General features: G+C 43.0%; 3 protein-coding genes across 7 annotated transcripts in view; 2 read left to right on the top strand and 1 right to left on the bottom strand.

Annotated features, from left to right (window-relative positions):
• Window positions 1–2,854, top strand: part of ACOD1 (aconitate decarboxylase 1) — a 35,569-nt gene extending 32,715 nt beyond the window's left edge. For 3 of the 4 annotated variants that reach the window (XM_061445249.1, XM_061445251.1, XM_061445248.1), the window contains one exon: window positions 808–2,853. In XM_061445249.1, the coding sequence (XP_061301233.1) occupies window positions 808–1,825 (1,018 nt within the window). In that variant the 3' untranslated portion in view covers window positions 1,826–2,853. Of the gene's footprint in view, window positions 1–807 lie in introns of all 4 variants that reach the window. The other variant, XM_061445247.1, reaches the window with a different exon arrangement.
• A 742-nt stretch (window positions 2,855–3,596) lies between these two features.
• On the bottom strand, window positions 3,597–9,239 carry LOC133265071 (glutamine amidotransferase-like class 1 domain-containing protein 3, mitochondrial). 2 transcript variants are annotated; one of them, XM_061445256.1, is made up of 4 exons: window positions 9,014–9,239; window positions 7,383–7,554; window positions 5,329–5,533; window positions 3,597–3,885 (listed from the first exon to the last, which is right to left on the bottom strand). In XM_061445256.1, exons 1-4 carry the CDS (start codon window positions 9,119–9,121, stop codon window positions 3,693–3,695), a joined length of 678 nt encoding a protein of 225 aa, XP_061301240.1. In that variant the 5' UTR covers window positions 9,122–9,239; the 3' UTR covers window positions 3,597–3,692. The 2 variants fall into 2 exon arrangements, with proteins under 2 accessions (XP_061301240.1, XP_061301241.1); XM_061445257.1 differs by lacking the exon at window positions 9,014–9,239 and adding an exon at window positions 8,474–8,625.
• A 3,310-nt stretch (window positions 9,240–12,549) lies between these two features.
• Window positions 12,550–21,725, top strand: CLN5 (CLN5 intracellular trafficking protein). Its single transcript, XM_061445255.1, has 4 exons — window positions 12,550–12,782; window positions 14,938–15,103; window positions 17,755–17,980; window positions 20,446–21,725. Exons 1-4 carry the CDS (start codon window positions 12,664–12,666, stop codon window positions 20,955–20,957), a joined length of 1,023 nt encoding a protein of 340 aa, XP_061301239.1. The 5' UTR covers window positions 12,550–12,663; the 3' UTR covers window positions 20,958–21,725.
• Window positions 21,726–21,936: the final 211 nt, after the last annotated feature.

The following is a 21,936-nucleotide window of genomic DNA, read 5'->3' as shown; positions in this document are numbered from 1 at the left end:
GAGTGGAATGGGTTTGTTTTCTCAGTGTTAATACACTTAATTAAATGCCAGTTAAAATACAGATAGCATAGACATTCATATTTTCTATGTTGCTTGTCTGGAAAGTTAAGAAAGGTTCATCTTAAACATAAATACACTTACATGACTCCTTATGGCTTAGCTAATAGCTGTCTTTATGAGAGCATTGAGCAGTTTACAAGAAGGATGTAATGATCTCCCTATCTATTAAAAACAGCAGCAAAAAGGCAATGATTAACAGCAGAGATTTCAAGCTCTCACGAATACATACGATCATGCCTCTACTGCAAACAGTGCCTCGCTCTCAGCAGAGGGGAGCCACTGGAGCTGGGCCCAGAGCAGAGCCCAGGAAGATGGGGTGTGCTTAGGGGAAAGCCTTGAAACATGGGATGGACTAGATGTCTTCTTGCTATTTTTTTGTGTGTTCCTTCTATCAGTTTTACAAAACTACTTCAGAATGACAAAACTTGCCTCCCCCAATGTACAGAAGACTATAAACTGTGATGCTTTTGCCATTATTCTGCTTGGTGTGCCTCAAATTATGAGCAGTTCTAAAATTTCAATTGCTTTCTGGGGAAGACCTATTGGAAGTAGTACTATTCCAGTTTAACTTATTCCTGGGGAAAACCAACAACTTTTTCCACTAGAGCCACACATGAATTTTGAGTGTATGTTTCTTTATGCCTCAATCTGTCTTCCACAGCAGTGCTAGGAAATTGGAGCTTTTGTATATAGTGAGTTCAGATGACTTTTTGAAATATGGTAATGAAGATATTTTTGTTTTCTCAGGTTTCACCCACCTACTGTGGTTGGTACAATGGGGAGTGCAGCAGCTTGTGCTAAACTGCTAGCTCTTGATCAACTGCAATGTAAAAACACCTTGGCTATCGCTGCCTCCTATGCAGGTGCCCCACTGGCTAATGCAGCAACCCAAACGAAGCCCCTCCATGTTGGCAATGCTGCCAAGCATGGACTGGAAGCAGCTTGCTTAGCATCACAGGGCCTTCAAGGAAACAAGCAGATCTTGGATATGGAGTCCGGAATAGGTGCCTTTTATACAGATTACAACCCACAGACTCTGCCAACCTTGCAGTCCTATCCGTGGCTGTTAGACCAGCAAGATGTCGCCATTAAACGCTTTCCTGCTCACCTTGGAACACACTGGGTGGCTGATGCAGCATCTTCTGTTAGGAGGAAGCTTGTGGAGAGCAGCAACTTGCTCCCCCTTCATAAAATTGAGAAAGTCATTCTCAGAGTCCCAGACGTCAAATACGTGAACAGAGCCAGCCCTACCTCAGAGCATGAAGCTCGACACTCCTTCCAGTTTGTTGCGTGCTCTGCTTTGCTGGACGGCAGCATGTCGGTCCAGTCCTTCACCAGTGAGAACATTCACCGGCCGGCCTTGCGGGAGCTCCTCTGCAAAACACAACTGGAGCACTCTCCTGATAACACACCTAGCTTTGAGAGTCTTTACTGCGAAGTGAGCGTCATGCTTCAGGATGGCAACACGATCAGCGACCGCTGCGACACGTTCTATGGGCACTGGAGGAAACCCCTGAAAAAGGAGGACTTGGAGAAAAAATTTCAATCCAATGTCTCCAGCATCCTGCCTGCAGAAGCCACAGAAGGCATCATAGAGACCGTGTACAATCTGGAAAAAGTAGAGGACTGTTCTGTGTTAAGTACATTTTTATCAGGACAGTCAGCTAGAGCTCTTCTGGAGAAGCTGCGCTTGCTTTGGCTGCTTGAGCCAACAGCAAGACTGTTCACAAGGCAAACACAAAACTCAGGACAAACTCTTATTTAGTGACTCAAGCAGTTTTGAACAGGACTCCTGTAACCCAAGAGCCACACTTGGTCAAATACCTTGGGTTTTGACTAAGTAAGTAATTTAGTGATTATGTACACAGCTCCGGCTGAATAGAAGATCCTCTGCTGGCATGATCAGTGGCACTTCCATTATCTTTATACCTCTAGAGGCAGAGCACTGCTTGTGCATGACACAAAAACATGCCAGCTCTGCTGCCAAAAGTGTCTGTATATTCTGCTTCTGCTAAGTAAATCCATAAAAGAAATTCTGGAGTATAGAAATGCTGTGTCCATGGGAAACATCCCTGAGAAGGACAGAGAATAAATGCCTTTATATATTTATTTCTGTAGATTTCGCTCTAAATCCTCCTTGAAAAAGCTACCAGTTACATCTGAACTTTGATGTTTGTGCTAGAATAAACACGGCACACATAGAAAGTAGTAGCACTCAACGCTCTGCAACATGTCAGGAATCACAGGTAAAGGTTAGCGCCCTCCCTGACCATGCCAGCTGCTGAGCAAGAGGCACAACTCAATGCTCCCCATCACAAAGGCATTATTTCCTAGTCCCATCTTTTGGCTGCTCTGTGGTACAGGTTTGTTCCTGCTGTATTCCCACTCCAGGCCCTTGATCATGATTAGCACTAGTGATGATGACATGTTTAGATTCCTTCAGGCACTGCAAAGCATGGACTGCAATACATTTGCTGTGAGTAGTGAAAGAGATCTGCAAGCATCATACCACTTCTTATGCTGAGACAATTAAGTGTCTACAGTGACTCTCAGCTTACCTTAAACAAATTCTGGGAATTTCTAGTTCCTTCAGGAGTACAACACCTTGCCATATTGTGCTTATTAGAGAGGCTGGCCACCTTTGCTCACATTTGTGAGATCAAAGCACGTGTTCTAGCATATGTGAAGTGTACCTTCCTTAGGGCAATAAACTATGTATAAAAAAAAAATCATAATATAAAGCTATTTCATTTTACCAACTGAACCTCAAGTAATTTCATATATTAGAGCAAAACTTGCGTGTTTTTCTCAAACAATGTATTAATTTGTACTTGATGTGTACCTCTGACTCTTGGTTTCTAAAGTTAAGTCCATGCTAAAATTATACGTGCTTAAAGACTTGCATGCTTTTTTCCTTCCTATTAGAATTTAATTACTCACCTACACTGAAGGCACGGAGACTCATTTAGAGCTATTTCAACAGTAATTATAGCTGGGTAACACCAAATATGAATTACTGATAATCACACCGCTGGGCACAGAGGGGTCCCACATTATCACAGAATCACAGGATGGTTTGGGTTGGAAAGGACCTTAAGATCATCTAGTTCCAAACCCCCTGCCACAGGCAGGGGCCCCTAGACCAGGTTGCTCAAAGCCCCGTCCAACCTGGCCTTGAACACTGAAAAGGATGGAGCAGCCACAACTTCTCTGGGCAACCTCTTCCAGTGTCTCACCACTCTCACAGTGAAGAACTTCGTAATATCTAATCTAAATCTACTCTCTTTCAGTTTAAAGCCATTTCCCTCTTGCCCTGTCACTAAATGTCCTTGCAAAAAGTCCCTCTCCGAGAAGGACTGTCTCATCATGACTGAATACACTGATTCATGAGAAAAAAAAAAAATGCTGACACCCACATACACAACCTTCAACACATTTTCTATTTTAAAAAAGAAATAAATAGGATAAAATTAGCAATAACCCTGTGATGTACAGATTTTAAAACTAAACGAAACAAAACCCCAAGAACTGTGAAGTTTAGTAGTTGCATTATTTTATTACTACGTTCAAAGGAAGCTAAATGCTTATTCTCAGTTACACTGATTTCCCTGTAGAAGTCTGTATGATTCCGGTCATGCAAGTTTCAGGACTTCTTGTACCATTGTTCCAATTCCATCAAAGATTTCATGCAGAGGAGCCTTGCACATGAAGGCACAGGTAGTAACTATTTTATTGGCTTTGTCCACATGGGATTCATTTACATTTTTGCAAATGTGCTTACATCCAAGCTCAACTATAGCAGATGCTGTTTCAGCATCAGGAAATCTGTAAATAAAAAGGCTGTCATTAACTTAAAGAGAAAACACAGGCATAAAGTTCCACCAACATAACTTGAATGAGAGAACTACAATAATATTAAAGTGACTCTTGATGATGACAAGGGAATCACGACTGCTACTGCCAGGTCCTTCCAGCCCCTATGGCAAAACAGATTATCTGATAGCTTTGAAAACAAGGTAAAAAATGCAGAGCGACAGATTGGCAGAAGGCGTAATTCTGGTTTTAACAATCTTTCAGTAGTTTACAAGATGATACCAAGTGATCATAACTGATCCTCAAAAGTTTGAGAGATGCCAGCTGAACTTGCAGACACTTTAAACCTTTTCCAACACCTTCATGTAAAGTCTTTTGCTGGGATTCTGCATAATTTTGTTGTCTTTTTTTTTCCCTAAGAATAAGGAAGGAGCAGAGACAAACCCTCGGTATCACTGCTGAGATGAAATTCCATTCAGAAGTTTTATTGGAGTTGACAGTTCCTGAAGCAGCACATACTTCTGCCAGGTCCTGTTCTCAACTACTTCCCCTAAACTGGCCCCAAACCACTACTGACTGAAAAACTAAAAATCCCTGAACAGACAAAAGCCCACAGACGCAATTTAAACAGCCGCTCCAATTACCACAGGGTACCAAGTTTCTGAATGCCAGCTGGCCACATGCCTGTTCTTCATTCCCACATTTGCAGTATGAATCATGGCCTTCAAAGGCATTGGGTAAGCACATTCTGTACCTCCCTCAGTATGAGCTAAAATCCATCGCTCAGTTACCATGAATATAATGCAGAAAAAATTACTTGATATCCTTGGTCATCTGCATGTTCGCACAGCTATGATTCCATAAAAATTGCTTTGTTCTGTCACTTTTAGGACTGACAGATGCTACATCCACTGACTCATTAGTGCCCACACTGCATAATAAAGCCAGTGCAGGAACTTAAACTACCTTCAGTGGCTCACAGAGTGACAGCTTACGCAAGAGATAAGGCTACCTAGAGTCGCCAAACTACTAATCGTAGTGTGCCTGTAGATGTTGGTATCAGAACATTGGAGGTATGTAAAAGACATGTAGATGTGGTGCTTAGGGACATGGTTTAGTGATGGACTTGCCAGGTCTGAGTTAATGGTTGGACTCAATGACCTTAAAGGTCTTTTCCAACCTAAATGATTCTGTGATATCACAGACCAATGTATTTCTGAATTTAGGGATAAATCGTTCCAACACTGTAGTGCACAAGTCACCTGACCTCACAGATTCAGTCTGTCTCCCCTGAGAGCTCTGCTCATTATACAAGAACTATTAGGCAAGTGAAAATTATAAATAAGTGAAAAAAGTCACTCAGAAGTTACCCAGGGCTTACTGGCACTAGAGACCTCAGAAGACTGGCCATTTCCTAATCTGAATTCCCATGTAAATTATCCATTTCCTTCTTACCTTCCATCTACATCTTTATCTTGGCCAACTGTAACCTCACAACCAGGAAAGACTTTAGCTGCCAGAACCGGTGATATGCAGCACAAACCAATGGGCTTTTTAGCACTGTGGAAAGCCTGGAGTGTGGAGTTCACGTGCTCATTGACAGTACAGTTCTTGCCATCTACAGCCCAGGAGCACAGGTTCTTTGCTACACCAAAGCCACCTAAAAAAAAAAAAAAAGGAAAACAAACAAAAAGCTCAAATATATGATAACACTAAATGTCATTCAATTCAATACTAGACAACATATTACAACATAATCTTGGCATACATAGGACTGCTAAGTTACTACACTGTAAGCTTTCAGCACCTGAAACATGACGTGTTTACAATGTTAAACGTTTAACTGCGCTTTTTCATATCACATATGTTACATAGGCCAGAAAGCTTAACCTTGAGCAGCAAACAAACAGGAAGGCTCACCTTAAATGCTAGTCACTGGAAAAGCTGCACCATCTGATATACATCCCTCAATAAGCAAGAGAGGGATCAGAAAAAAAGACCAATGACAGTCAGAAGTAGAAAAATATAAGTCACAAGAATAATGCAAACAGTGATTTGATGCTCAACAGTAATTCACTCTCAAGTTTTAGTTGAATACTTAAGCTTTTTTACTCCTCTAGTATTATTTTTGGACTTAAAAGAATGGGTTAACATAATAAAACCAAATGAATATTACATAAAAAGGAAATTATAACATATGATATTCTGAGACACACCACTTGTGAATGATAATTTCCTATTAAAAATAATGCAGGATTTGTCTTTCTAGAAATTAGTTATAGCAATAATAACTACATATCTATAACAATAAACTTGCATTTAATCTTCATTTAATTGTACAAGCAGACTGTATTTTACAGCATCTTCACTTGCCAGATCAGAATAATCAGAGAAGGTTATTAATAAGAGTAACCATCCACTATATTTGAGTCCTTACAGGATGCGCACAACATCAGCTTTTCTACAGTAAACAAAAAAATTTCCACAAGTATTTCAACAGACAACACCAAGTAGCTTTGCATTTTTACTATTTTTTTTTTCACCCTTTGCTCACTTTCAAGTGCTATCAGGAATCTCTAAAGTAAGATTTTAATTTTCAAACTTCTCATAGAGTTTATTTCCCTGTGACAGTTATTACAGCAACCCTTTTGAGCCTGGGTTATAACAGCATGGAATTAAAGTGGAAAATACTTGCTAGCCTCTACTCCCTGATCAGCAATGATGTCACCCGTACACTTTAGCGCTGGAAGTATGTTTCTCTTCCCTTATACACACGCTCCCTCTGCTGGCTTTACAACAGAAGACAGTGTCACAACTCCAAAATTAAAGCTTAGGCACAATCATGAAGGCAGTATTTAACAGTACTATGAATATTCTCGAAAGTGATCTTCAGCAAATCGTAATTTCCTCGTGAAACTTTGGTTTCTGCATTTCTAAAATGATTACAATTAACTCCGTCTGAAAGGCAATTCTGTGGTCTATAAATAAAAAATTATCCATAAATATGTTTAGTGTAACTTGATCAGCAGCAGATCAGATACATAATTAAAACAAAATGTACTCACATCTGACAGGAAACATAATCTATTTGGAAACCTGCTATTTTGCCAACAATTTCAGAGGTCCTAAAATCAAGGCATTGCCATGTGCTGTCAAGTTCTGGCCCTACTTTTGTTTTTATCCACAAGTAGGTATTCAAGTTTTCACTATCTTTAGAAAGAAGGCACAGTGTGATGTATAACTTAACACCAAAAGAACAGTCTGGCATTTTAAATTACTTAACTATAAAAGAATAAAAAACTCATATGACTTAATCAGCCCGCAAAAGATTGCTGAAACATTTTCTCATCCTTGACAGAAAATAAGTTAAAAAAAAAAAACCACCCCCCCCTCCATACCTCTCAAATCAACAATTTATTCTCTAAATGGATCTAAAAATAGAAAAGTAACTGAGGAATTTCAATTTGCAACTGAAAAATCACAAATAACTTTCTTTTAAAAGCACCTACCCGGGAAAATGACTGCATCAAATTCACTAGCTTTCAGTTCAGCCAAATCTTGAATGTTTCCTCTTGCCAACCTGGCACTTTCTACTAACACATTTCTCTTCTCTTCTGTTGGACTTCCTTTTAGGTGATTGACTACATCCCTTTGCTCAATATTTGGGGCAAATATCTTCACCTAGAATAGAGAGATAAAGCAATTTTGTGAATGTAAACAGACCTCCTACATATTGGTCAAAATAAACAAGAGAAGTGGATTCCACAAGATGGATCTATGGCATTAAATAACTAAAGCGATAGGTGGCATATTAGGACAGGTAAACCTGTTCATCTTCCCCATCCTATTCCTGCAGTTTTTTGACAGGACTGCATTCTGACACCAACATTAAGCTTACTGATTTTGCCACAGCCTGCTTTCCTTCTGCAGATAATCCCAAGGACAAACAGAACACAATTTATACCAGCAGGCTGACCGGGAACACAGCTGAGTCTGAAGAAAGGCTGCTCTTAACAGCTAGGGGATCATACTGCTAAAAGTTTTACAGAAAAAGTTTAAAATATAAGGATGCAAACTTCACAAGCATTCCTAGTGCAGACATTAAGAGTTAGCTGCTTTCTCAAAACACTGGTAGCAGGAAGGGAAAACAAAACATGGAAGAACATATTTTGGTTAGGCACAAGAGGGGAAAGCTGCATGGAAGTGCAAAGCTTTGTGAGAGGTATACTGCAGGGCCTATTTTCACATATCTGCTTTTCAAATCAGAAGTCTTGCTTTGCAGACTCCAGTTAATTTTAGAGAGGATAATTTTGTGCTAAATATGAGGGTGCTGTTGTTACCATCAAACACCTGAATGCAGCTATAAGCAGACAGAAAGTGACCACCTTCCACTGTCTGAAGCCACAGACAGGACAACACACCACCACATCACTTTGAGCAGCCTGGTTTAGTGGAAGGTGTCCCTGCCCGTGGCAGGGGGACTGGAACGACGAGATGTTTAAGGTCCCTTCCAACACAAACCATTCTATGATTCTATGATCTTGGCCCATGCTCCTCCAATTGCTTAAAAGAGTAATTGTTACTGAACTAGCCCAGTTACTGAAAAAGCCCAGAAACAGGTAACAGAAGGCATGCAGGTGAATGCAAGCAAAGGTGAGCCCCCGATCTCTGCAAAAACAATCAGAAAACAGACGAAGAATTTTAACTGGACCCAATCTCCAGGACCCTACAGACAAAGGAGCAGGGCAGGGCCTCCTGCCACCCGTCACAACCGGGGCCTGCCTGGCGCCGCTGCTCCTGTCAGGGGGACATTTACGGCTTCGGGGAGGGGCTCACTAAAGAAAAGGGAGAGGGCAAGACAGTAAGAGAGATTATGGTTGAAAAGGCATTGTCGTGTGCTGTGGCGGGGAAAACAAAACCGTGAAGCAGGGGAGGCTCGATCCCACAAACACCAGGAGCCACGGGATGGCACGGCCCGCTCCCCGGCACAGGCCAGAGGGTGGGGGGCCAAGGCGGGGGTCTCTCGTCTGCTGAGGGATACAAAGAGACGGCGGAGCCGTACCCCGCCCCAGAGAGCCTGCCACGCCCAGCTCCACACAACCCCGCGGGGTGCCGGGGAGCGGGACCCGCCGCCCCCTACCTCTGCGCCGCCGCGGCTGAGATGCACCAGTGCCGCCGAGGCCTCGTGAATTTCGGTGCCATCGAAGACGCCACAGCCGGCGAGAACCAGAGCTACCCGCTTGCCCATAGCGGCCGGGCACCGCGCAGAGCCTGTCCAAGCTGGTGAACCCGGGCCTCGCAGCACCCTCCCTTTTCCACGTCCTGCTGCTGCGCCTGCGCCGCTGGGCTCCGGTTGGCCTACGTCTTACGGGCGGCACCGACGGGTGCTCAGCGTGCCCCGGAGGTCTGGCACACCGCATGTAACCCCCTGCAGGCAGCTGTGCGGTACGTGCTTCCTCTTCTGCCTGCATGTAGGTGAGGATGGGTTTTAAATGGCAAGGGGAAACCTGGGGAGTGATGTGAAATAAAGATGTGCCTTTTGTTTTAAATTAAACAGGCTCAGACGTGTTTTCGGTCTCACTTTCTGGCCTGCTTACCGTAGCGGAGCAGTAGCACTGAGCTGGTGCTGTGTGGTGCTGTTACTTACCTGTATTGCTGCAGCTCTTCTGGAAGTTGGGTTGCTTCCAGCAGGACCTCACAAAGGCTCACCAATGTGGTTTTTTGGTTTACACACAGGACTGTAATGATGTAATGAATGTACAGCTTTGAAAGCAAGAGTAAGTGGAGTTTAATCAGAAGGCTTCTGGGTTCTGATGCTGTTGAGGATCCGTGGTACCCTCACACATCAGACACCTTTTGTCTATCCTAACCTCAGACTCTGTTCTAGGGAGTGGCTCCATTTTGCCAGGAAAACCAGAGTTTCTTTAGAAAATGAACCTACGTTCTTTGATCTGCTCCCAGCTTCACAAATTTGTAGTATGGGGGTTCTGCAGGGGAAACAACAGGGCTTACACTGGAAATGGCATATGAAAGAAAGCAAAGTCCCTAGCAAAATGCATTCAGCTATGTATTGAGATGTTGGAAGTCTGTGCAGGATGATGCATAGAGATGCTTGAACAGCAAAGTGCTGAGATAGCGAAGGTCCCTGCTTGAGGGCAGACTGCTGTCTGCTGGATAGTGTTTGCTTCAGTCTTTTTTTTTTTACAGCGTAGTGACTCCTGTAGATGTTCAAAACCAAACTAGCTATTCAAACCCACAACCTTTGGCTGCAGCAGGGGTTTGTTTTCCCCTTTCTCTCTGTTCCTTCCATCCTGTTGCTCTCAAGAGTAGAGACGGAGAAGGTACTTTTATAATTGGAAATCATACTGAAGAGTCTTCTTCATTGTATCAGGAAAATGTTTGGTTTTCACTAAACAAAAGAAAATACTCCAGGAAATGAGAAAAATGTAGGAATCTTGTCAACTCCAGAAGCTGATTTTTCACAGAATCATAGAATGGCTTGGGTTGGAATAGACCTTAAAGCTCATCTAGTTCCAATCCCCTTCCCATTGACAGGGACACCTCCCAGTAGACCAGATTGCTCAAAGCCCCGACCAGCCTGACTGTGAACACTGCCAGGGATGTGGCATCCAAAACTTCTTTGAGCAATCTGTTCCAGTATAATCTTTATAGCCAGTCTCAATCTTTCCTCTAAGCCTGCCAATGGACAAAGATGCAGATCAGTTCTGTGGGTTTATAAAGGACACTTTGACATGTGTCTGGCTAATAGACACATGTCTATTGATTCAGAAATAGCTAACAGTAGCTTTTTAGCTCAAGTATATTTATTAGTTTATTTTCTATGTTAAAATATGTTTCATAATGTAACTTAGGAAACTTTTGCTGCACAGTACACCATTTTTTTTCTTCTCATACAACCTAAGGGGTGCAATGAAGTGAGATACAGAAATGCTACTGAAATGAAAAACATCAATAGCTTGGCCATCCTAGCCACTTGACCCAACACTTTCAGCAACCACAGCAGTGCCTGAATAGAGACTTTAATAGTCCAGACTGCAAACACATGCTGAGCCAGGGCTAAGAACCAGTTCATACTGTATTTCTAGTTTGGCTAATGAGTGATTATGGCACCTTTATTATGTCATTTCACTTCCCTCCATCCTGGCTTTGTGGAAAGGATAAATTATCCTTCCCTTATTTCATAAAGTACTTCCAAGGTTACACATCATAATCTGTAAAAAAAGGAATGACAGCTGTATTCCACACAAACACATAACCTTTTCAAACACATGAAAAAGCTGGCATCTTGTACTACACTGAAGATAGAAAAAACATGAATAATAGCACACTTTATTTTATAAAGCTCTGGTTTTGTTCTTTACTTTAAAGCAGAGACAAATAACATGCATGAGATTAAAATGAAACACTGAAATATAGGTACCAGAATCCCATAGAATTATGGTAGAATCATGGAATCATTGAGTACCAGGTTGGAAGGGACCTCAAGGATCATCTGGTCCAATCTTTCTTGGCAAAAGCACAGTCTAGACAATATAGATCATGTATACATGCATTAAATTAATGTATAGTGCTGAATGACATGGATTTTAAACATAAGCAGTATAGAATCAGGCAGCAATGAACTGAGAGAAAGAAAAGTGGCTGAAATGAAAGATTTCAATAGCTGTGCCATCTTACGGTTTTTTGAACACCTCTAGTACCTCCAGCATTACAGAGACTGGTATTCAGCAGCCTATCATGCATATTTACGTAGGATGCAGGATTTTCCACCTCCAGTTTTGTTTGGAGATAGCATAATGCTGACTAGAGAACTGATTGTTCTTTAGGGGCTTATATGCAAGGAATGAAATGGTATATTTCTCTGCCTCCTGGTAGACAGAAGTTCACAGCACAGTTATTATTTATCCAGTGAACAGCATACACCAGCTCTTTCACCATGGATGCTAACTACCAAACATCCTCCTGAGCTCTGATGCTAGCATAGCCGGTTTTGAACTTTACAGAGCTGGAAAGATCTCTTTGCTGCAGGGATGCACCTTGCAAAGCTGTAGTTGCCGTTCCCCTTAGCCAGAGTTCCTCTGATATAGTTCTTGCTATGTTGTAAAAATGAGAGAATAAACCTCTATCTAATGCCCATAATGTAAGCTGTTACAACCTGAGTTAAGTGTTCTAGAGTGGGTGACTGATGTATAAACTTAGCTTGAAGCCCTGAAAAGCTTCAGACGAGACTTCTGGGCAGCCAGAAGAGGCTCAGGACACCTCTGTTTGTCACAGCAAACGACCTTCTGCCACTTGGTGAGGCCTCAACTCATCGTCCTGGTCCAGATGCAGGTCATCCCTCTCGGGGCGTTCCGCTTGTAGGAATGGGAGTTTCATGTGTGTTTTAAAGTGGCCCCAAAGCGTGAAACAACACCCCGAGCTGCTAACAAGTGCTTCGCATAAAAGAATGCATAACTGTCTCCAGAAGACCGAAATCGTGGCTCATCAAGTGACGTTTTTAAAGGCCGATTCACCACACGGCAGGTTTCCTTCGGAAAGAGGTTAAAAACTCCCTGCGGTTGGTCGGGACCCCACGTACAGCGCGCACTCGCCCTTCCTGCCTCACGCCGTCCGGCCCGCGGACTCCCTGGCCATCACCGCCTCTCCAGGGACTGTGGGCGGGCTCGGGGGCGGCCTCACTCCTTCCCTTCCGCCCGGCCGCCTCAGCCCCGCCGCCTCCCCCGCCGGGCCGCAGCACCGGGGCCCGCAGACCCCGGAGGGCGCGTCGCCATGGGCGCCGCTCGGCGCTGCCGGCTGCTGCTGCGTCTGCTGCTGGCGGCGGCGGTTTGGGGTCTGTGTTTCTCGGCGGGGTCCCGCTCCCCTCAGCGGCGGTGGCCGGTGCCTTACAGGTGAGTGAGTACACGGACGGGGCCCAGCGGCCAGAGCTGGAAGAGGCACGGCTCCGCGGCTGCCTGCACCTATCCCCCCCCCCCGCCGCCGCCGCTTCCTTCGGGGCCCGTCAGCTTTCTGCTAGTTTTCTTTGCTTATTTAATTTTTGTACTGAAATGGCCATGAATAGTTTCCCCTTTCTAATCGCGGGGGTATTTGTCATATATGCAATATTGGGTGTATTTAGCTCGCAAGGGAGTGGGTGTCCCATCCCTGTGAGCTCTGTCAGCAGTGGGAATGACTGCCCTTGCTTTAAAGATGGTCCTTTAAATCCCATTCTAGCGAAGAGTTACGATGAGGAAGTCAGGCTATGATTTATTGTATTTTTTTTAAATTTAACTTTCCTTCATAGTTCCGCTCATATTAAATGAAATCGTATAAACACCCCATTTCTGCTGCAGAGCTTTTTTAGCTCCAGAGGAAGATGTGGTGGTGTTGGGGAAAGCAGAAGAGTGCATGTTACTGCATTTTACTGGAGCAAGTAGCTGCAGTTTGAGTTATGCCGAGGAAATGAGCTGCTTCAGAGAAGAGCTATGCTTGTGTGGGTTTGCTGTTTGTAAAGGGAGGTGTTCCCAATATTTAGCTGCTATCTAATACACACCTGAAGTTTTGAAAGCCTGTTGTGTAATTATGAGCAGTTATGTTTGTATCAGGTGATGCCTGAAGGAGCTGATCTTGCAGTCACGAGTTGTTCAGATTTTCCAGCAAGTTCAGTAGTTGCAAGACTGGGTCTTGGGGTGGTTGAACTGGAGTGCAAGCCTGTCAGTGTGAGAAACTCAGAAATGTGGTATTTTAGTGCTTCTTAACATGCTTGTTACCTCCTTGTCACATGCAAGGTGCAGTGGGAGGGGAAGTTGAAAATACAAGGTGTGCAATTTAGAAACAGGATTTAAATGTGTGGCTGGCGTAAGTCTTTGCTTTGTAACTGTGTGTTCTTTTTTCAGCTTCCTTTCCCTTCTCTTTTTCCCTGGACAAAATAAAGCTGACATGCTGAAGTACCCAGCAAGCTTGGAGAAGTCGGCACTGACAGTCAGTCATGTCTCAGCAGGGCTCCTGGCCTTACTATGGCTCAGGAAGTCCGATGTCCTTGAGTCATCTCATGGCTGGGCTATTTGTGTCATTCAGTAGCTCTGGGTGACTGTGTTCGGTTCTCAGGCTGTGCCCTGGGCAAAGCTGTGTTTGCCAGTCTGTCTTGGTAACAGGAATGTGTTACATGTGTTTTAACTGAAATACAAGGAGTGAATCTGAGGGAAATTGGGGCAAGGAAGACTTGTTGGAAAAGTGTTTTGCTGGTTTTATATAAAGTGACAAGTAACCAGATTCGGTCTTTGGTTTTTGAGGCTTAATAGGAATGGTGGATGGAAACAGTGATCCTTGCGAGGTTCTTAGACCTCATTATCTAAATTAGCATTGAGGAATAGATTATCATCGTTTCAGCTCCATTGCAGAATCAGCCAGGTTGGAAAAGACCTTCAAGATCACCATATCCAGCCATTACCCCAGGACTGCCAAGTCCACTACCAAAATCAGTCATTAACATTATAATGTCCAAGTCATATAATCAGTTAATTTCTTCCATTTGAGCCGTAACATGAACATTTTCATTAAGCTATTTGAACTTGGGACGTTAAGTGCACAGAAATAGTTACATGTTCAATAGATATCCATTTCCAGTAGTGTTAGTTAATAAATAACTGTGCTTACCAAACTTGTTCTTGTCCAGGTTATATAAAAGAAGTTAAAAGAATTCAATGCTTGCTGTAATTCACAACTGGCCATATGTGCTCCTTGCATTCAGGGTTCTTCACTGAATATTTCTTATAAACAGTCTTTTGTCAGTTGCAGAAGAGTTGTATTTCCATTTGTATTGTGGTCAGTACTGTATACAACATGGCTGGCATTTACGAGTCTGAAGTCCTGTTTCTGCAGATGCGCACCTCAGCATCTGACCAACTTGTGTAGCTCCAGGTGTTGCAGTGTCTGCATCACAGAACCCATCTTTGGGGTGGCTGGACACTTGGACTGTCCCACTCAGGCCCTTAGGAAGCCACAAGGCAGTTACTCCAGCCAGGAAGCTGTGCTTATCGTTCTCTGTGCTTCTCTTTCTCAACACAGGCGCTTTGACTACCGTCCAAAAACCGATCCTTACTGCCAAGCTCGTTACACCTTCTGTCCCACTGGCTCTGCCATTCCAGTTATGAAAGAAGAGGATGTCATTGAAGTGTATCGATTACAGGCTCCAGTATGGGAATTTAAATATGGGGACCTACTAGGACATTTGGTAAGGTGATGTTTCTGTTTAACAAAGTTGTAGTGGCAAATTAAGCTGAGTTCAACAGAAGTTGTCAAGAAGGGTAGCTGTAACATTGGGATGTGTTTGCATGGAAGAGTATTGGAGCACTCAAGTTCAGCTATCTATAGGAAAGATACCCAAAGAGCTGTAAGTTTTAAACAGAAGTTACAGAGTTTAGCTCAGCTAAAGAAAAGAGCATGACCAGCACTGTTGGTGGGTTTGAATGTGTTCCCCCATGAACCTTTGGCAGTGTTTTGTTTACTCACACCGTTACATTTGTTCTTTTTTCTGCACCAGAGCTGCATGAAGAAAATACATTTATTTATCCCCTTATATCAGATGAAGTGCTTTAAAGAATCATAGAATGGCTTGGAAGGGACCTTTAAAGGTCATCTAGTCTGAGCCCCCTGCCGTGAGCAGGGACATCCTCAATTAGATGAGGTTGCTCATCTTCGGTGAGATGAGCCCTGTCCAGCCTGACCTTGAATCTTCTTTGACTTCTTCTGGCAATTCAGGTGAACTTAAATCAAGCATTTACCTGTATCCAAAAACTTGTTGCCTCCTTCAAAGCAGACCTAAGAAGCACATCTTCCCTCTGCAGAGGTTTTGGACCTTTCAGATACCCTGCTTTAGCCATGCTATTGGTTCAGTACAATAATCCCGTTTTGCAGTGCCAGTTCTGCTCTGCTTGCTTGCCACTGTCTAAGTTGAAACACTAGGTTACAGACTGCACAGTTAGTTCAACACTCTTACTTTAGTTCCTTTACACCTCTTGGGTGAGTACCATCTGATCCCCCTGGTTTGCACCTGTCTTATCTGTGTTCATGAAGTTTAACCATGCTAAGTGCAAGGTCCTACACCTGGGTCGGAGCAATCCCAAGCACAGCTACAGGTTGGGCAAAGAAGAGATTCAGAGCAGCCCTGTGGAGAAGGACTTGGGGGTGTTGGTTGATGAGAAGATGAACATGAGCCGGCAGTGTGTGCTCGCAGCCCAGAAAGCCAACCGTATCCTGGGCTGCATCAAAAGGAGCATGACCAGCAGGTCGAAGGAGGTGATCCTGCCCCTCTACTCTGCTCTTGTGAGACCTCACCTGGAGTATTGTGTGCAGTTCTGGTGTCCTCAACATAAAAAGGACATGCAACTGTTGGAACAAGTCCAGAGAAGGGCCACGAGGATGATCAGGGGACTGGAGCACCTCCCGCATGAAGATAGGCTGAGGAAGTTGGGGCTGTTCAGCCTGGAGAAGAGAAGGCTGCGTGGAGACCTCATAGCAGCCTTCCAGTATCTGAAGGGGGCCTATAGGGATGCTGGGGAGGGACTCTTCATTAGGGACTGTAGTGATAGGACAAGGGGTAATGAGTTAAAACTGAAACAGGGGAAGTTTAGATTGGATATAAGGAGGAAATTCTTTCCTGTTAGGGTGGTGAGACACTGGAATGGGTTGCCCAGAGAGGTTGTGAATGCTCCATCCCTGGCAGTGTTCAAGACCAGGTTGGAAGAGGCCTTGGGTGATATGATTTAGCGTAAGGTGTCCCTCCCCACAGCAGGGGGGTTGGAACTAGATGATCTTAAGGTCCTTTCCAACCCTAACGATTCTATGATTCTGTGATTCCAAACCGTCTGTTGCCAGTTCTGTCCCATAACCTTCGCCTACTGGAGTTGAAGGTGTTTTGTCCTCAAACTGTGATGCTGAAACCTGAAACAGAGCCATGAGCTGAGACCTTGTGAGTGCTAAAGAGAGCAGCAGTATTACCTGATATTAATACACTTTCTTAGTGTATTAACTTTTCTGTTGTTAAAAACTTATGTGTTTGCATGGACGTGAATACCTGTCAGGAGTGGACAGCCATCTGGTCTGAATGGTGGATTGTGGGGAGTTGGTTGCTTTCATGGTTCTTTCTTGAATGTTATGATCAGTATTTAAGACTGATCATTAGACTTTACTTAAGACTGATCATTAGACTTTACTTAAGACTGATCATTAGACTTTACTTAAGACTGATCACAGACTTTCATATTTGCGTGACTCCATGAATGAATACTTTAATTAAAGAATCTCAACTTCAGTGATAGTTTTATCAGTAGCATAATTAAGCTTCAAAGCACAATCCCTAGTGAATAAATACTAGTGAACATGAAGGAGCAACATCAGAACCAAGCACACAGAGTCAAAAATTGAAATAGCTTCAAATATCAGAGTTGCTAAACTAAGGTTCGATTGATTTATTTACAGCTTTTAAAAGAAATACTTATCTCATTCCTCTTGTGGCTTTAATTACTAAGATCTGGTTTTGGCAACTCTGTTCTGGTCTTTATTTCTTTGATACCCCTTGTGATGTTGATTCAAAAGTGAATTTGAGTTTTGAAGATGAGCTCCCACAGAGTATCTGGAGGCAGAATTTGTAATGGATGGATAGACAACCACTGAGACAGTATGGTTCTATGATAAAAGTATGTGTGTGATACAATCCAGTACGTTGTGCACCTGTGCTGAATAATCCAAGGTGTTATAGGACCCTCTTTCTGTCTTCTTGCCCTATTACACAGCAGCTTCCAGGTGTCTTATTTTCTGTACAGCTCAAGCTGAAGTAGTTTTTATGTTAAGTTCTAGGACTTTAGTGGGTTTTTTCTTTTTCAGAAAATTATGCATGATGCTGTGGGTTTCAAGAGCTCTCTAACAGGCAAAAACTACACAATGGAGTGGTACGAACTCTTCCAACTTGGGAACTGCACGTTTCCACATCTCCGGCCTGGCATGGATGCACCCTTTTGGTGTAACCAGGGCGCTGCCTGCTTTTATGAAGGAATAGATGATGCACACTGGAAGGAAAATGGAACTTTAGTTCTTGTGACCACAATATCAGGTAGGTTTCAGATGCTTTGGGTAGTGCTAATATAAAATATAGAGTCAGCCTTGTCTTCATGTAAAGCAGTATCTTTTATGTTTGTAGGTTATTTACAATGTTAGTCACCCGTGCTAATTTCGAACTGAAATACTGTCTCTGCACTCTATACAAAAAGTGGTCTGAGGCTGCTGGTTTTTGAACAAAATACCCTGAAGAGTTGTTAAATGAGAGTCATTTGTTGTTGCTGTACAAAAACATTGAGTCTCTTGAGTGTAAAAATGGAAAACAGCTTGTACAGAACCATTATGGACTTGTTCACATGATTTCACCAAAACAAAATCTTCTATTGTGAAGTGACAGATGACTGCTGAGATAGAAAAACTGGTGGAAATGTGTAAATTACTGGGCAAACAAATAAGGCATATTTAGAAATTGTCTCAGAAATACAAAGAATACTAATCCCTTATTTCTGTCTCCTCCATTATGTGTTATAAAAACTGTGCAAATGTCCCCAGTAATAGGTCTCTGTCATATGGTGTAGAACAAAACCAGGAATTACACCTCTAAATAAGTGGATGATCACCATAATAGCTTCCTTGTGTATATTGAACACTGAAATCCTAAAATAAAAAGGTCCTTTATATAAATCTGACTGACTACTGTAGTAATACAGTGAATGACTTACAAACAAAGCCCACTGAGGACTTGGAGAATTGCAAATTTTGTGATAAAATGACTTACTCTGCAAAGTTAGCTGTGTACAGGGCACAGTGGAAAGTTACAGATAGAGTGATGTGCTGCTTTATGTTTGCTCGCATCCACCTTCAGCAGCTTTACTGGACTTGGTCTCTAGGTAATTTATCCAGTGCTGAAAGTTACTGTGGAAGAAGATGAACGGGTGCAAGTTCAGATGAGACGCTGGAAGAGGTTGCCCAGACAAGTTCTGGCTGCCCCATCCCTGGCAGTGTTCAAGGCCAGGTTGGATGGGGCTTTGAGCAGCCTGGTCTAGTGGAAGGTATCCCTGCCCATGACAGGGGTTTGGAACTAGATGATCTTAAGGTTCCTTCCAACCCAAACCATTCTATGATTCTGTGATCATGAGCTGAACTTGCTTTCTTCAAAGAGCAGGCAAAAAGCATCCCATCTTGTGGGAGAGGGCTTTAACGTATGAAACAGCTGGTCCTCTTTGCCTGTGTGAGATCCTACACTGCTTTTTGTCAGCAGACCATAGTGAAGCAATCTCATTTTCCTTTAATGCCTGCTGGCTGTGTTAATGTTACTTAGGGGTATGTTTCTTCTGTAAAATAGGTCAGGAATAGCCAAAATCAGATTTTTGATTGCTTAGGCATCTTCCAAGAGATTATCATGGAGATACGCATTAACCTGTAATAATTTTTGTTTAATTTAAGAGGTTAAGGCCAGAACTTCATATGAAGTTCATCTCAGTCGTGTTAGGAGAGACAAATCCTTCTCAATAACATGCCTTAAAGAATACACACTTGGAAGGTAATCTGGTAGGAATTAGAGAAGCTGAAGGGGATCTTTAAGTCCGTGTATAGCAAGCTGTTTGACTGTGTCTTCTGATGTGTTGTGCAAGAAGAATCTGCAAAATTTGGTCATGCTGTGAATATGAGGTGACAGATCTGAGTCATGGATGGTTGTACTGTGCTGTGGCTGAGGAAGGAGAGGGTGGGAAGGACTCAGCTGAGGTGCAGTGCTAGGACTGCAGGAAAAATAGAAGGCAAATTAGCCCTGTGAATCAGCTGTATTTTGGAGCAGAGGCTGGTGCATCACCCATAGCAAGCTGCCAGAGAGATGAGTTGAGTTAGAGATGTTTTCCTCATTCCAGTTGTGAAAACACCATCATCAGAGTACTCCAAACATGTATTCTGAATTAAGAAATAATCCTCAAGGGCTTTAAGTTTACTGGTCTTCACACCCCACTCATCATTTGGCTTTTAGTTCAGTTTGCTGTCTGAGGAGCTGCTAAAACAGCAGGTATCCCAGTCTGGAGTTTCTTGTGTGGAGACATGAAACTTCTGCCCTGAGGCTCTTTAAGATCCTTTCCAACCCAAACCATTCTATGAATTTCTGAATTTAGGTAAAACTTCAGGAAGTGCAGAAGCACCTGTTGTGCCAGTGAGCACTTTGTTAGCATCTCTGGTAGGTTTTGCCACCTGCACTGCTTGTCTGCATGGATAAAACAAAATCAGAACTGTCATGGTTCCCTGACGTTTGGATGTTTTGGCATAGTAGCAGGAAATAGGGCAGAAAAAGGAATTACAGTTTAAATAACTTACCCAGCTGAAAAAGCTATATTTACATATATTGCTTCTCCCTCCAACTTACGCCTTGTATGGTCAGGTAATGTTGCACATAAACTTCTTCAGGGAAGGAAAGGTGAACCTTGAAATAGATGGAAAATATTTTGAGTCATGTATTTGTTACGTTGTCTCTGTAATACCTATTTTCATCTCTTGCAGGAGCCATGTTTAATGAAATGGCAAAATGGGTAAGACACGACAATGAGACTGGCATTTACTATGAGACCTGGACAGTTCAGTCAAGTCCTGACAAACGGTCAGTAGTGTGGTTTGACTCTTACGAATGCTCTAAATTCATACTGAGAACATACCAGAAGCTGGCTGACTTAGGAGCTGTCTTTAAGAAGATACAAACAAACTATACAAGCATAATTTTATTTAGTGGTGAGCCTGTTTATCTGGGAAATGAAACATCTATTTTTGGACCGGTAGGAAACAAGACATTGGCAACAGCTATAAGGGACTTCTACTACCCATTTAAACCTCATCAAACAGTCAGGGAGTTTTTTGTGGATCTTCTAAAAATTATTGATCATGTCATCTTGAATCATCAGTTTTACTTCTTCTACAACTTGGAATACTGGTTTTTACCTATGAAGTTCCCTTATCTCAAAATAATTTATGAAGAGGTCCCTTTACCTACTGGAAGCAAAACATCCTTTGATGTGTAGTGGCTTACAGAAGAACCAAACTTGCCCTTATGACAGAATAATCTTAAGGACGTGGGAGGGCTGCCATGACGGAGCTCAAGTGTTTCACTGCCAGCTGTAAAAGTTGTGTTGGGAAAGCTTTGCTAGACCACATGAAAGACTCTGCCTTTTTTTTTACTTGTTACCTGTATAGCTTCAGTGTCTCTGACATGGCTGGCTTCTATGTGACGTGTTATCTAACAATGGGCCAGCGTGGCTGCTCTTGGCTAGACTGCAGTGCCAAAGGGTGCATGGGAGGCAGCCTGCCTGCTTTAGTCTCCACATAGGTGGCCATGTGGCCACCACCAAGGGTGGACGTGAGCATTACAAGGACTTTCTGGTCTGACCAGCTCAGCTAATCCATGTGTTGGAGCTGACAAACCCGAGTGCCTGGATGTGCCCAGTCCCCTCAACATGTGCCTTACATTGACATTTCCATATTTCTTTGGTTTGTCCAACTGGGACCTATGAACTGTTCTCTGATTTGTGACGTAGGTTTCTGTCAGGGTGTGAAGAGGCAGAATCTACTAGAAGATGGCATGGGTGGTATCTTTTTCCCACTTTTATTTCCTTTACTTGCACTGTAAACATAATATATATGGCTCTTCCCAAGATTCGTGTGTGTTTTCTGGCACAGATAGAAGGCAAACAGCCTGTTCTGATGTCGGCATTGATGCATAACTGCAGCATTCTACAAGTCTCCTGTCTTGAAATCTGCTGGAGGCTTCAATTAGGTCAGTTTCATAGAAATTGTGTTTATATTACTTTTAAATGTCTTCAAAAAGCACTGAATCCTTACTGTGAAAGAAGCAGTGGCAGTTTGTGGGGTGTCAAAGTCACAGAAATCCATGCTGGTGATGGATTTGCCTGTGGGAAGGGAGTGCTGTGTGCTTAGTGCTCAGTGCTGTGTGCAGTGATGGTGCTGTGCCAGCTGCAGTGTCCCTGAGTCCTGTTCCAGGTG

This window comes from Pezoporus flaviventris, unplaced genomic scaffold (assembly GCF_033815535.1).
Source record: "Pezoporus flaviventris isolate CSIRO_AGI_PZ_B2104156 unplaced genomic scaffold, CSIRO_AGI_Pfla_v1 ptg000003l, whole genome shotgun sequence".
Taxonomy (NCBI): domain Eukaryota; kingdom Metazoa; phylum Chordata; class Aves; order Psittaciformes; family Psittacidae; genus Pezoporus; species Pezoporus flaviventris.
This window is presented reverse-complemented; position numbering and strand designations above follow the sequence as displayed.

What these genes read in the sequence shown, in the direction of transcription:
- CLN5 (XM_061445255.1), top strand. Translation starts at nt 12,664, where the DNA reads ATGGGCGCCGCTCGGCGCTGCCGGCTGCTGCTGCGTCTGCTGCTGGCG. An exon ending in CGGTGGCCGGTGCCTTACAG is followed by an intron (nt 12,783 to 14,937) that starts GTGAGTGAGTAC and finishes TTCTCAACACAG; the next exon opens with GCGCTTTGACTACCGTCCAA. An exon ending in GGGACCTACTAGGACATTTG is followed by an intron (nt 15,104 to 17,754) that starts GTAAGGTGATGT and finishes TTTCTTTTTCAG; the next exon opens with AAAATTATGCATGATGCTGT.
- LOC133265071 (XM_061445256.1), bottom strand. Translation starts at nt 9,121, where the DNA reads ATGGGCAAGCGGGTAGCTCTGGTTCTCGCCGGCTGTGGCGTCTTCGAT. An exon ending in TGATGCAGTCATTTTCCCGG is followed by an intron (nt 5,534 to 7,382) that starts GTAGGTGCTTTT and finishes TTTTTTTTTTAG; the next exon opens with GTGGCTTTGGTGTAGCAAAG. An exon ending in GATAAAGATGTAGATGGAAG is followed by an intron (nt 3,886 to 5,328) that starts GTAAGAAGGAAA and finishes TTTTATTTACAG; the next exon opens with ATTTCCTGATGCTGAAACAG.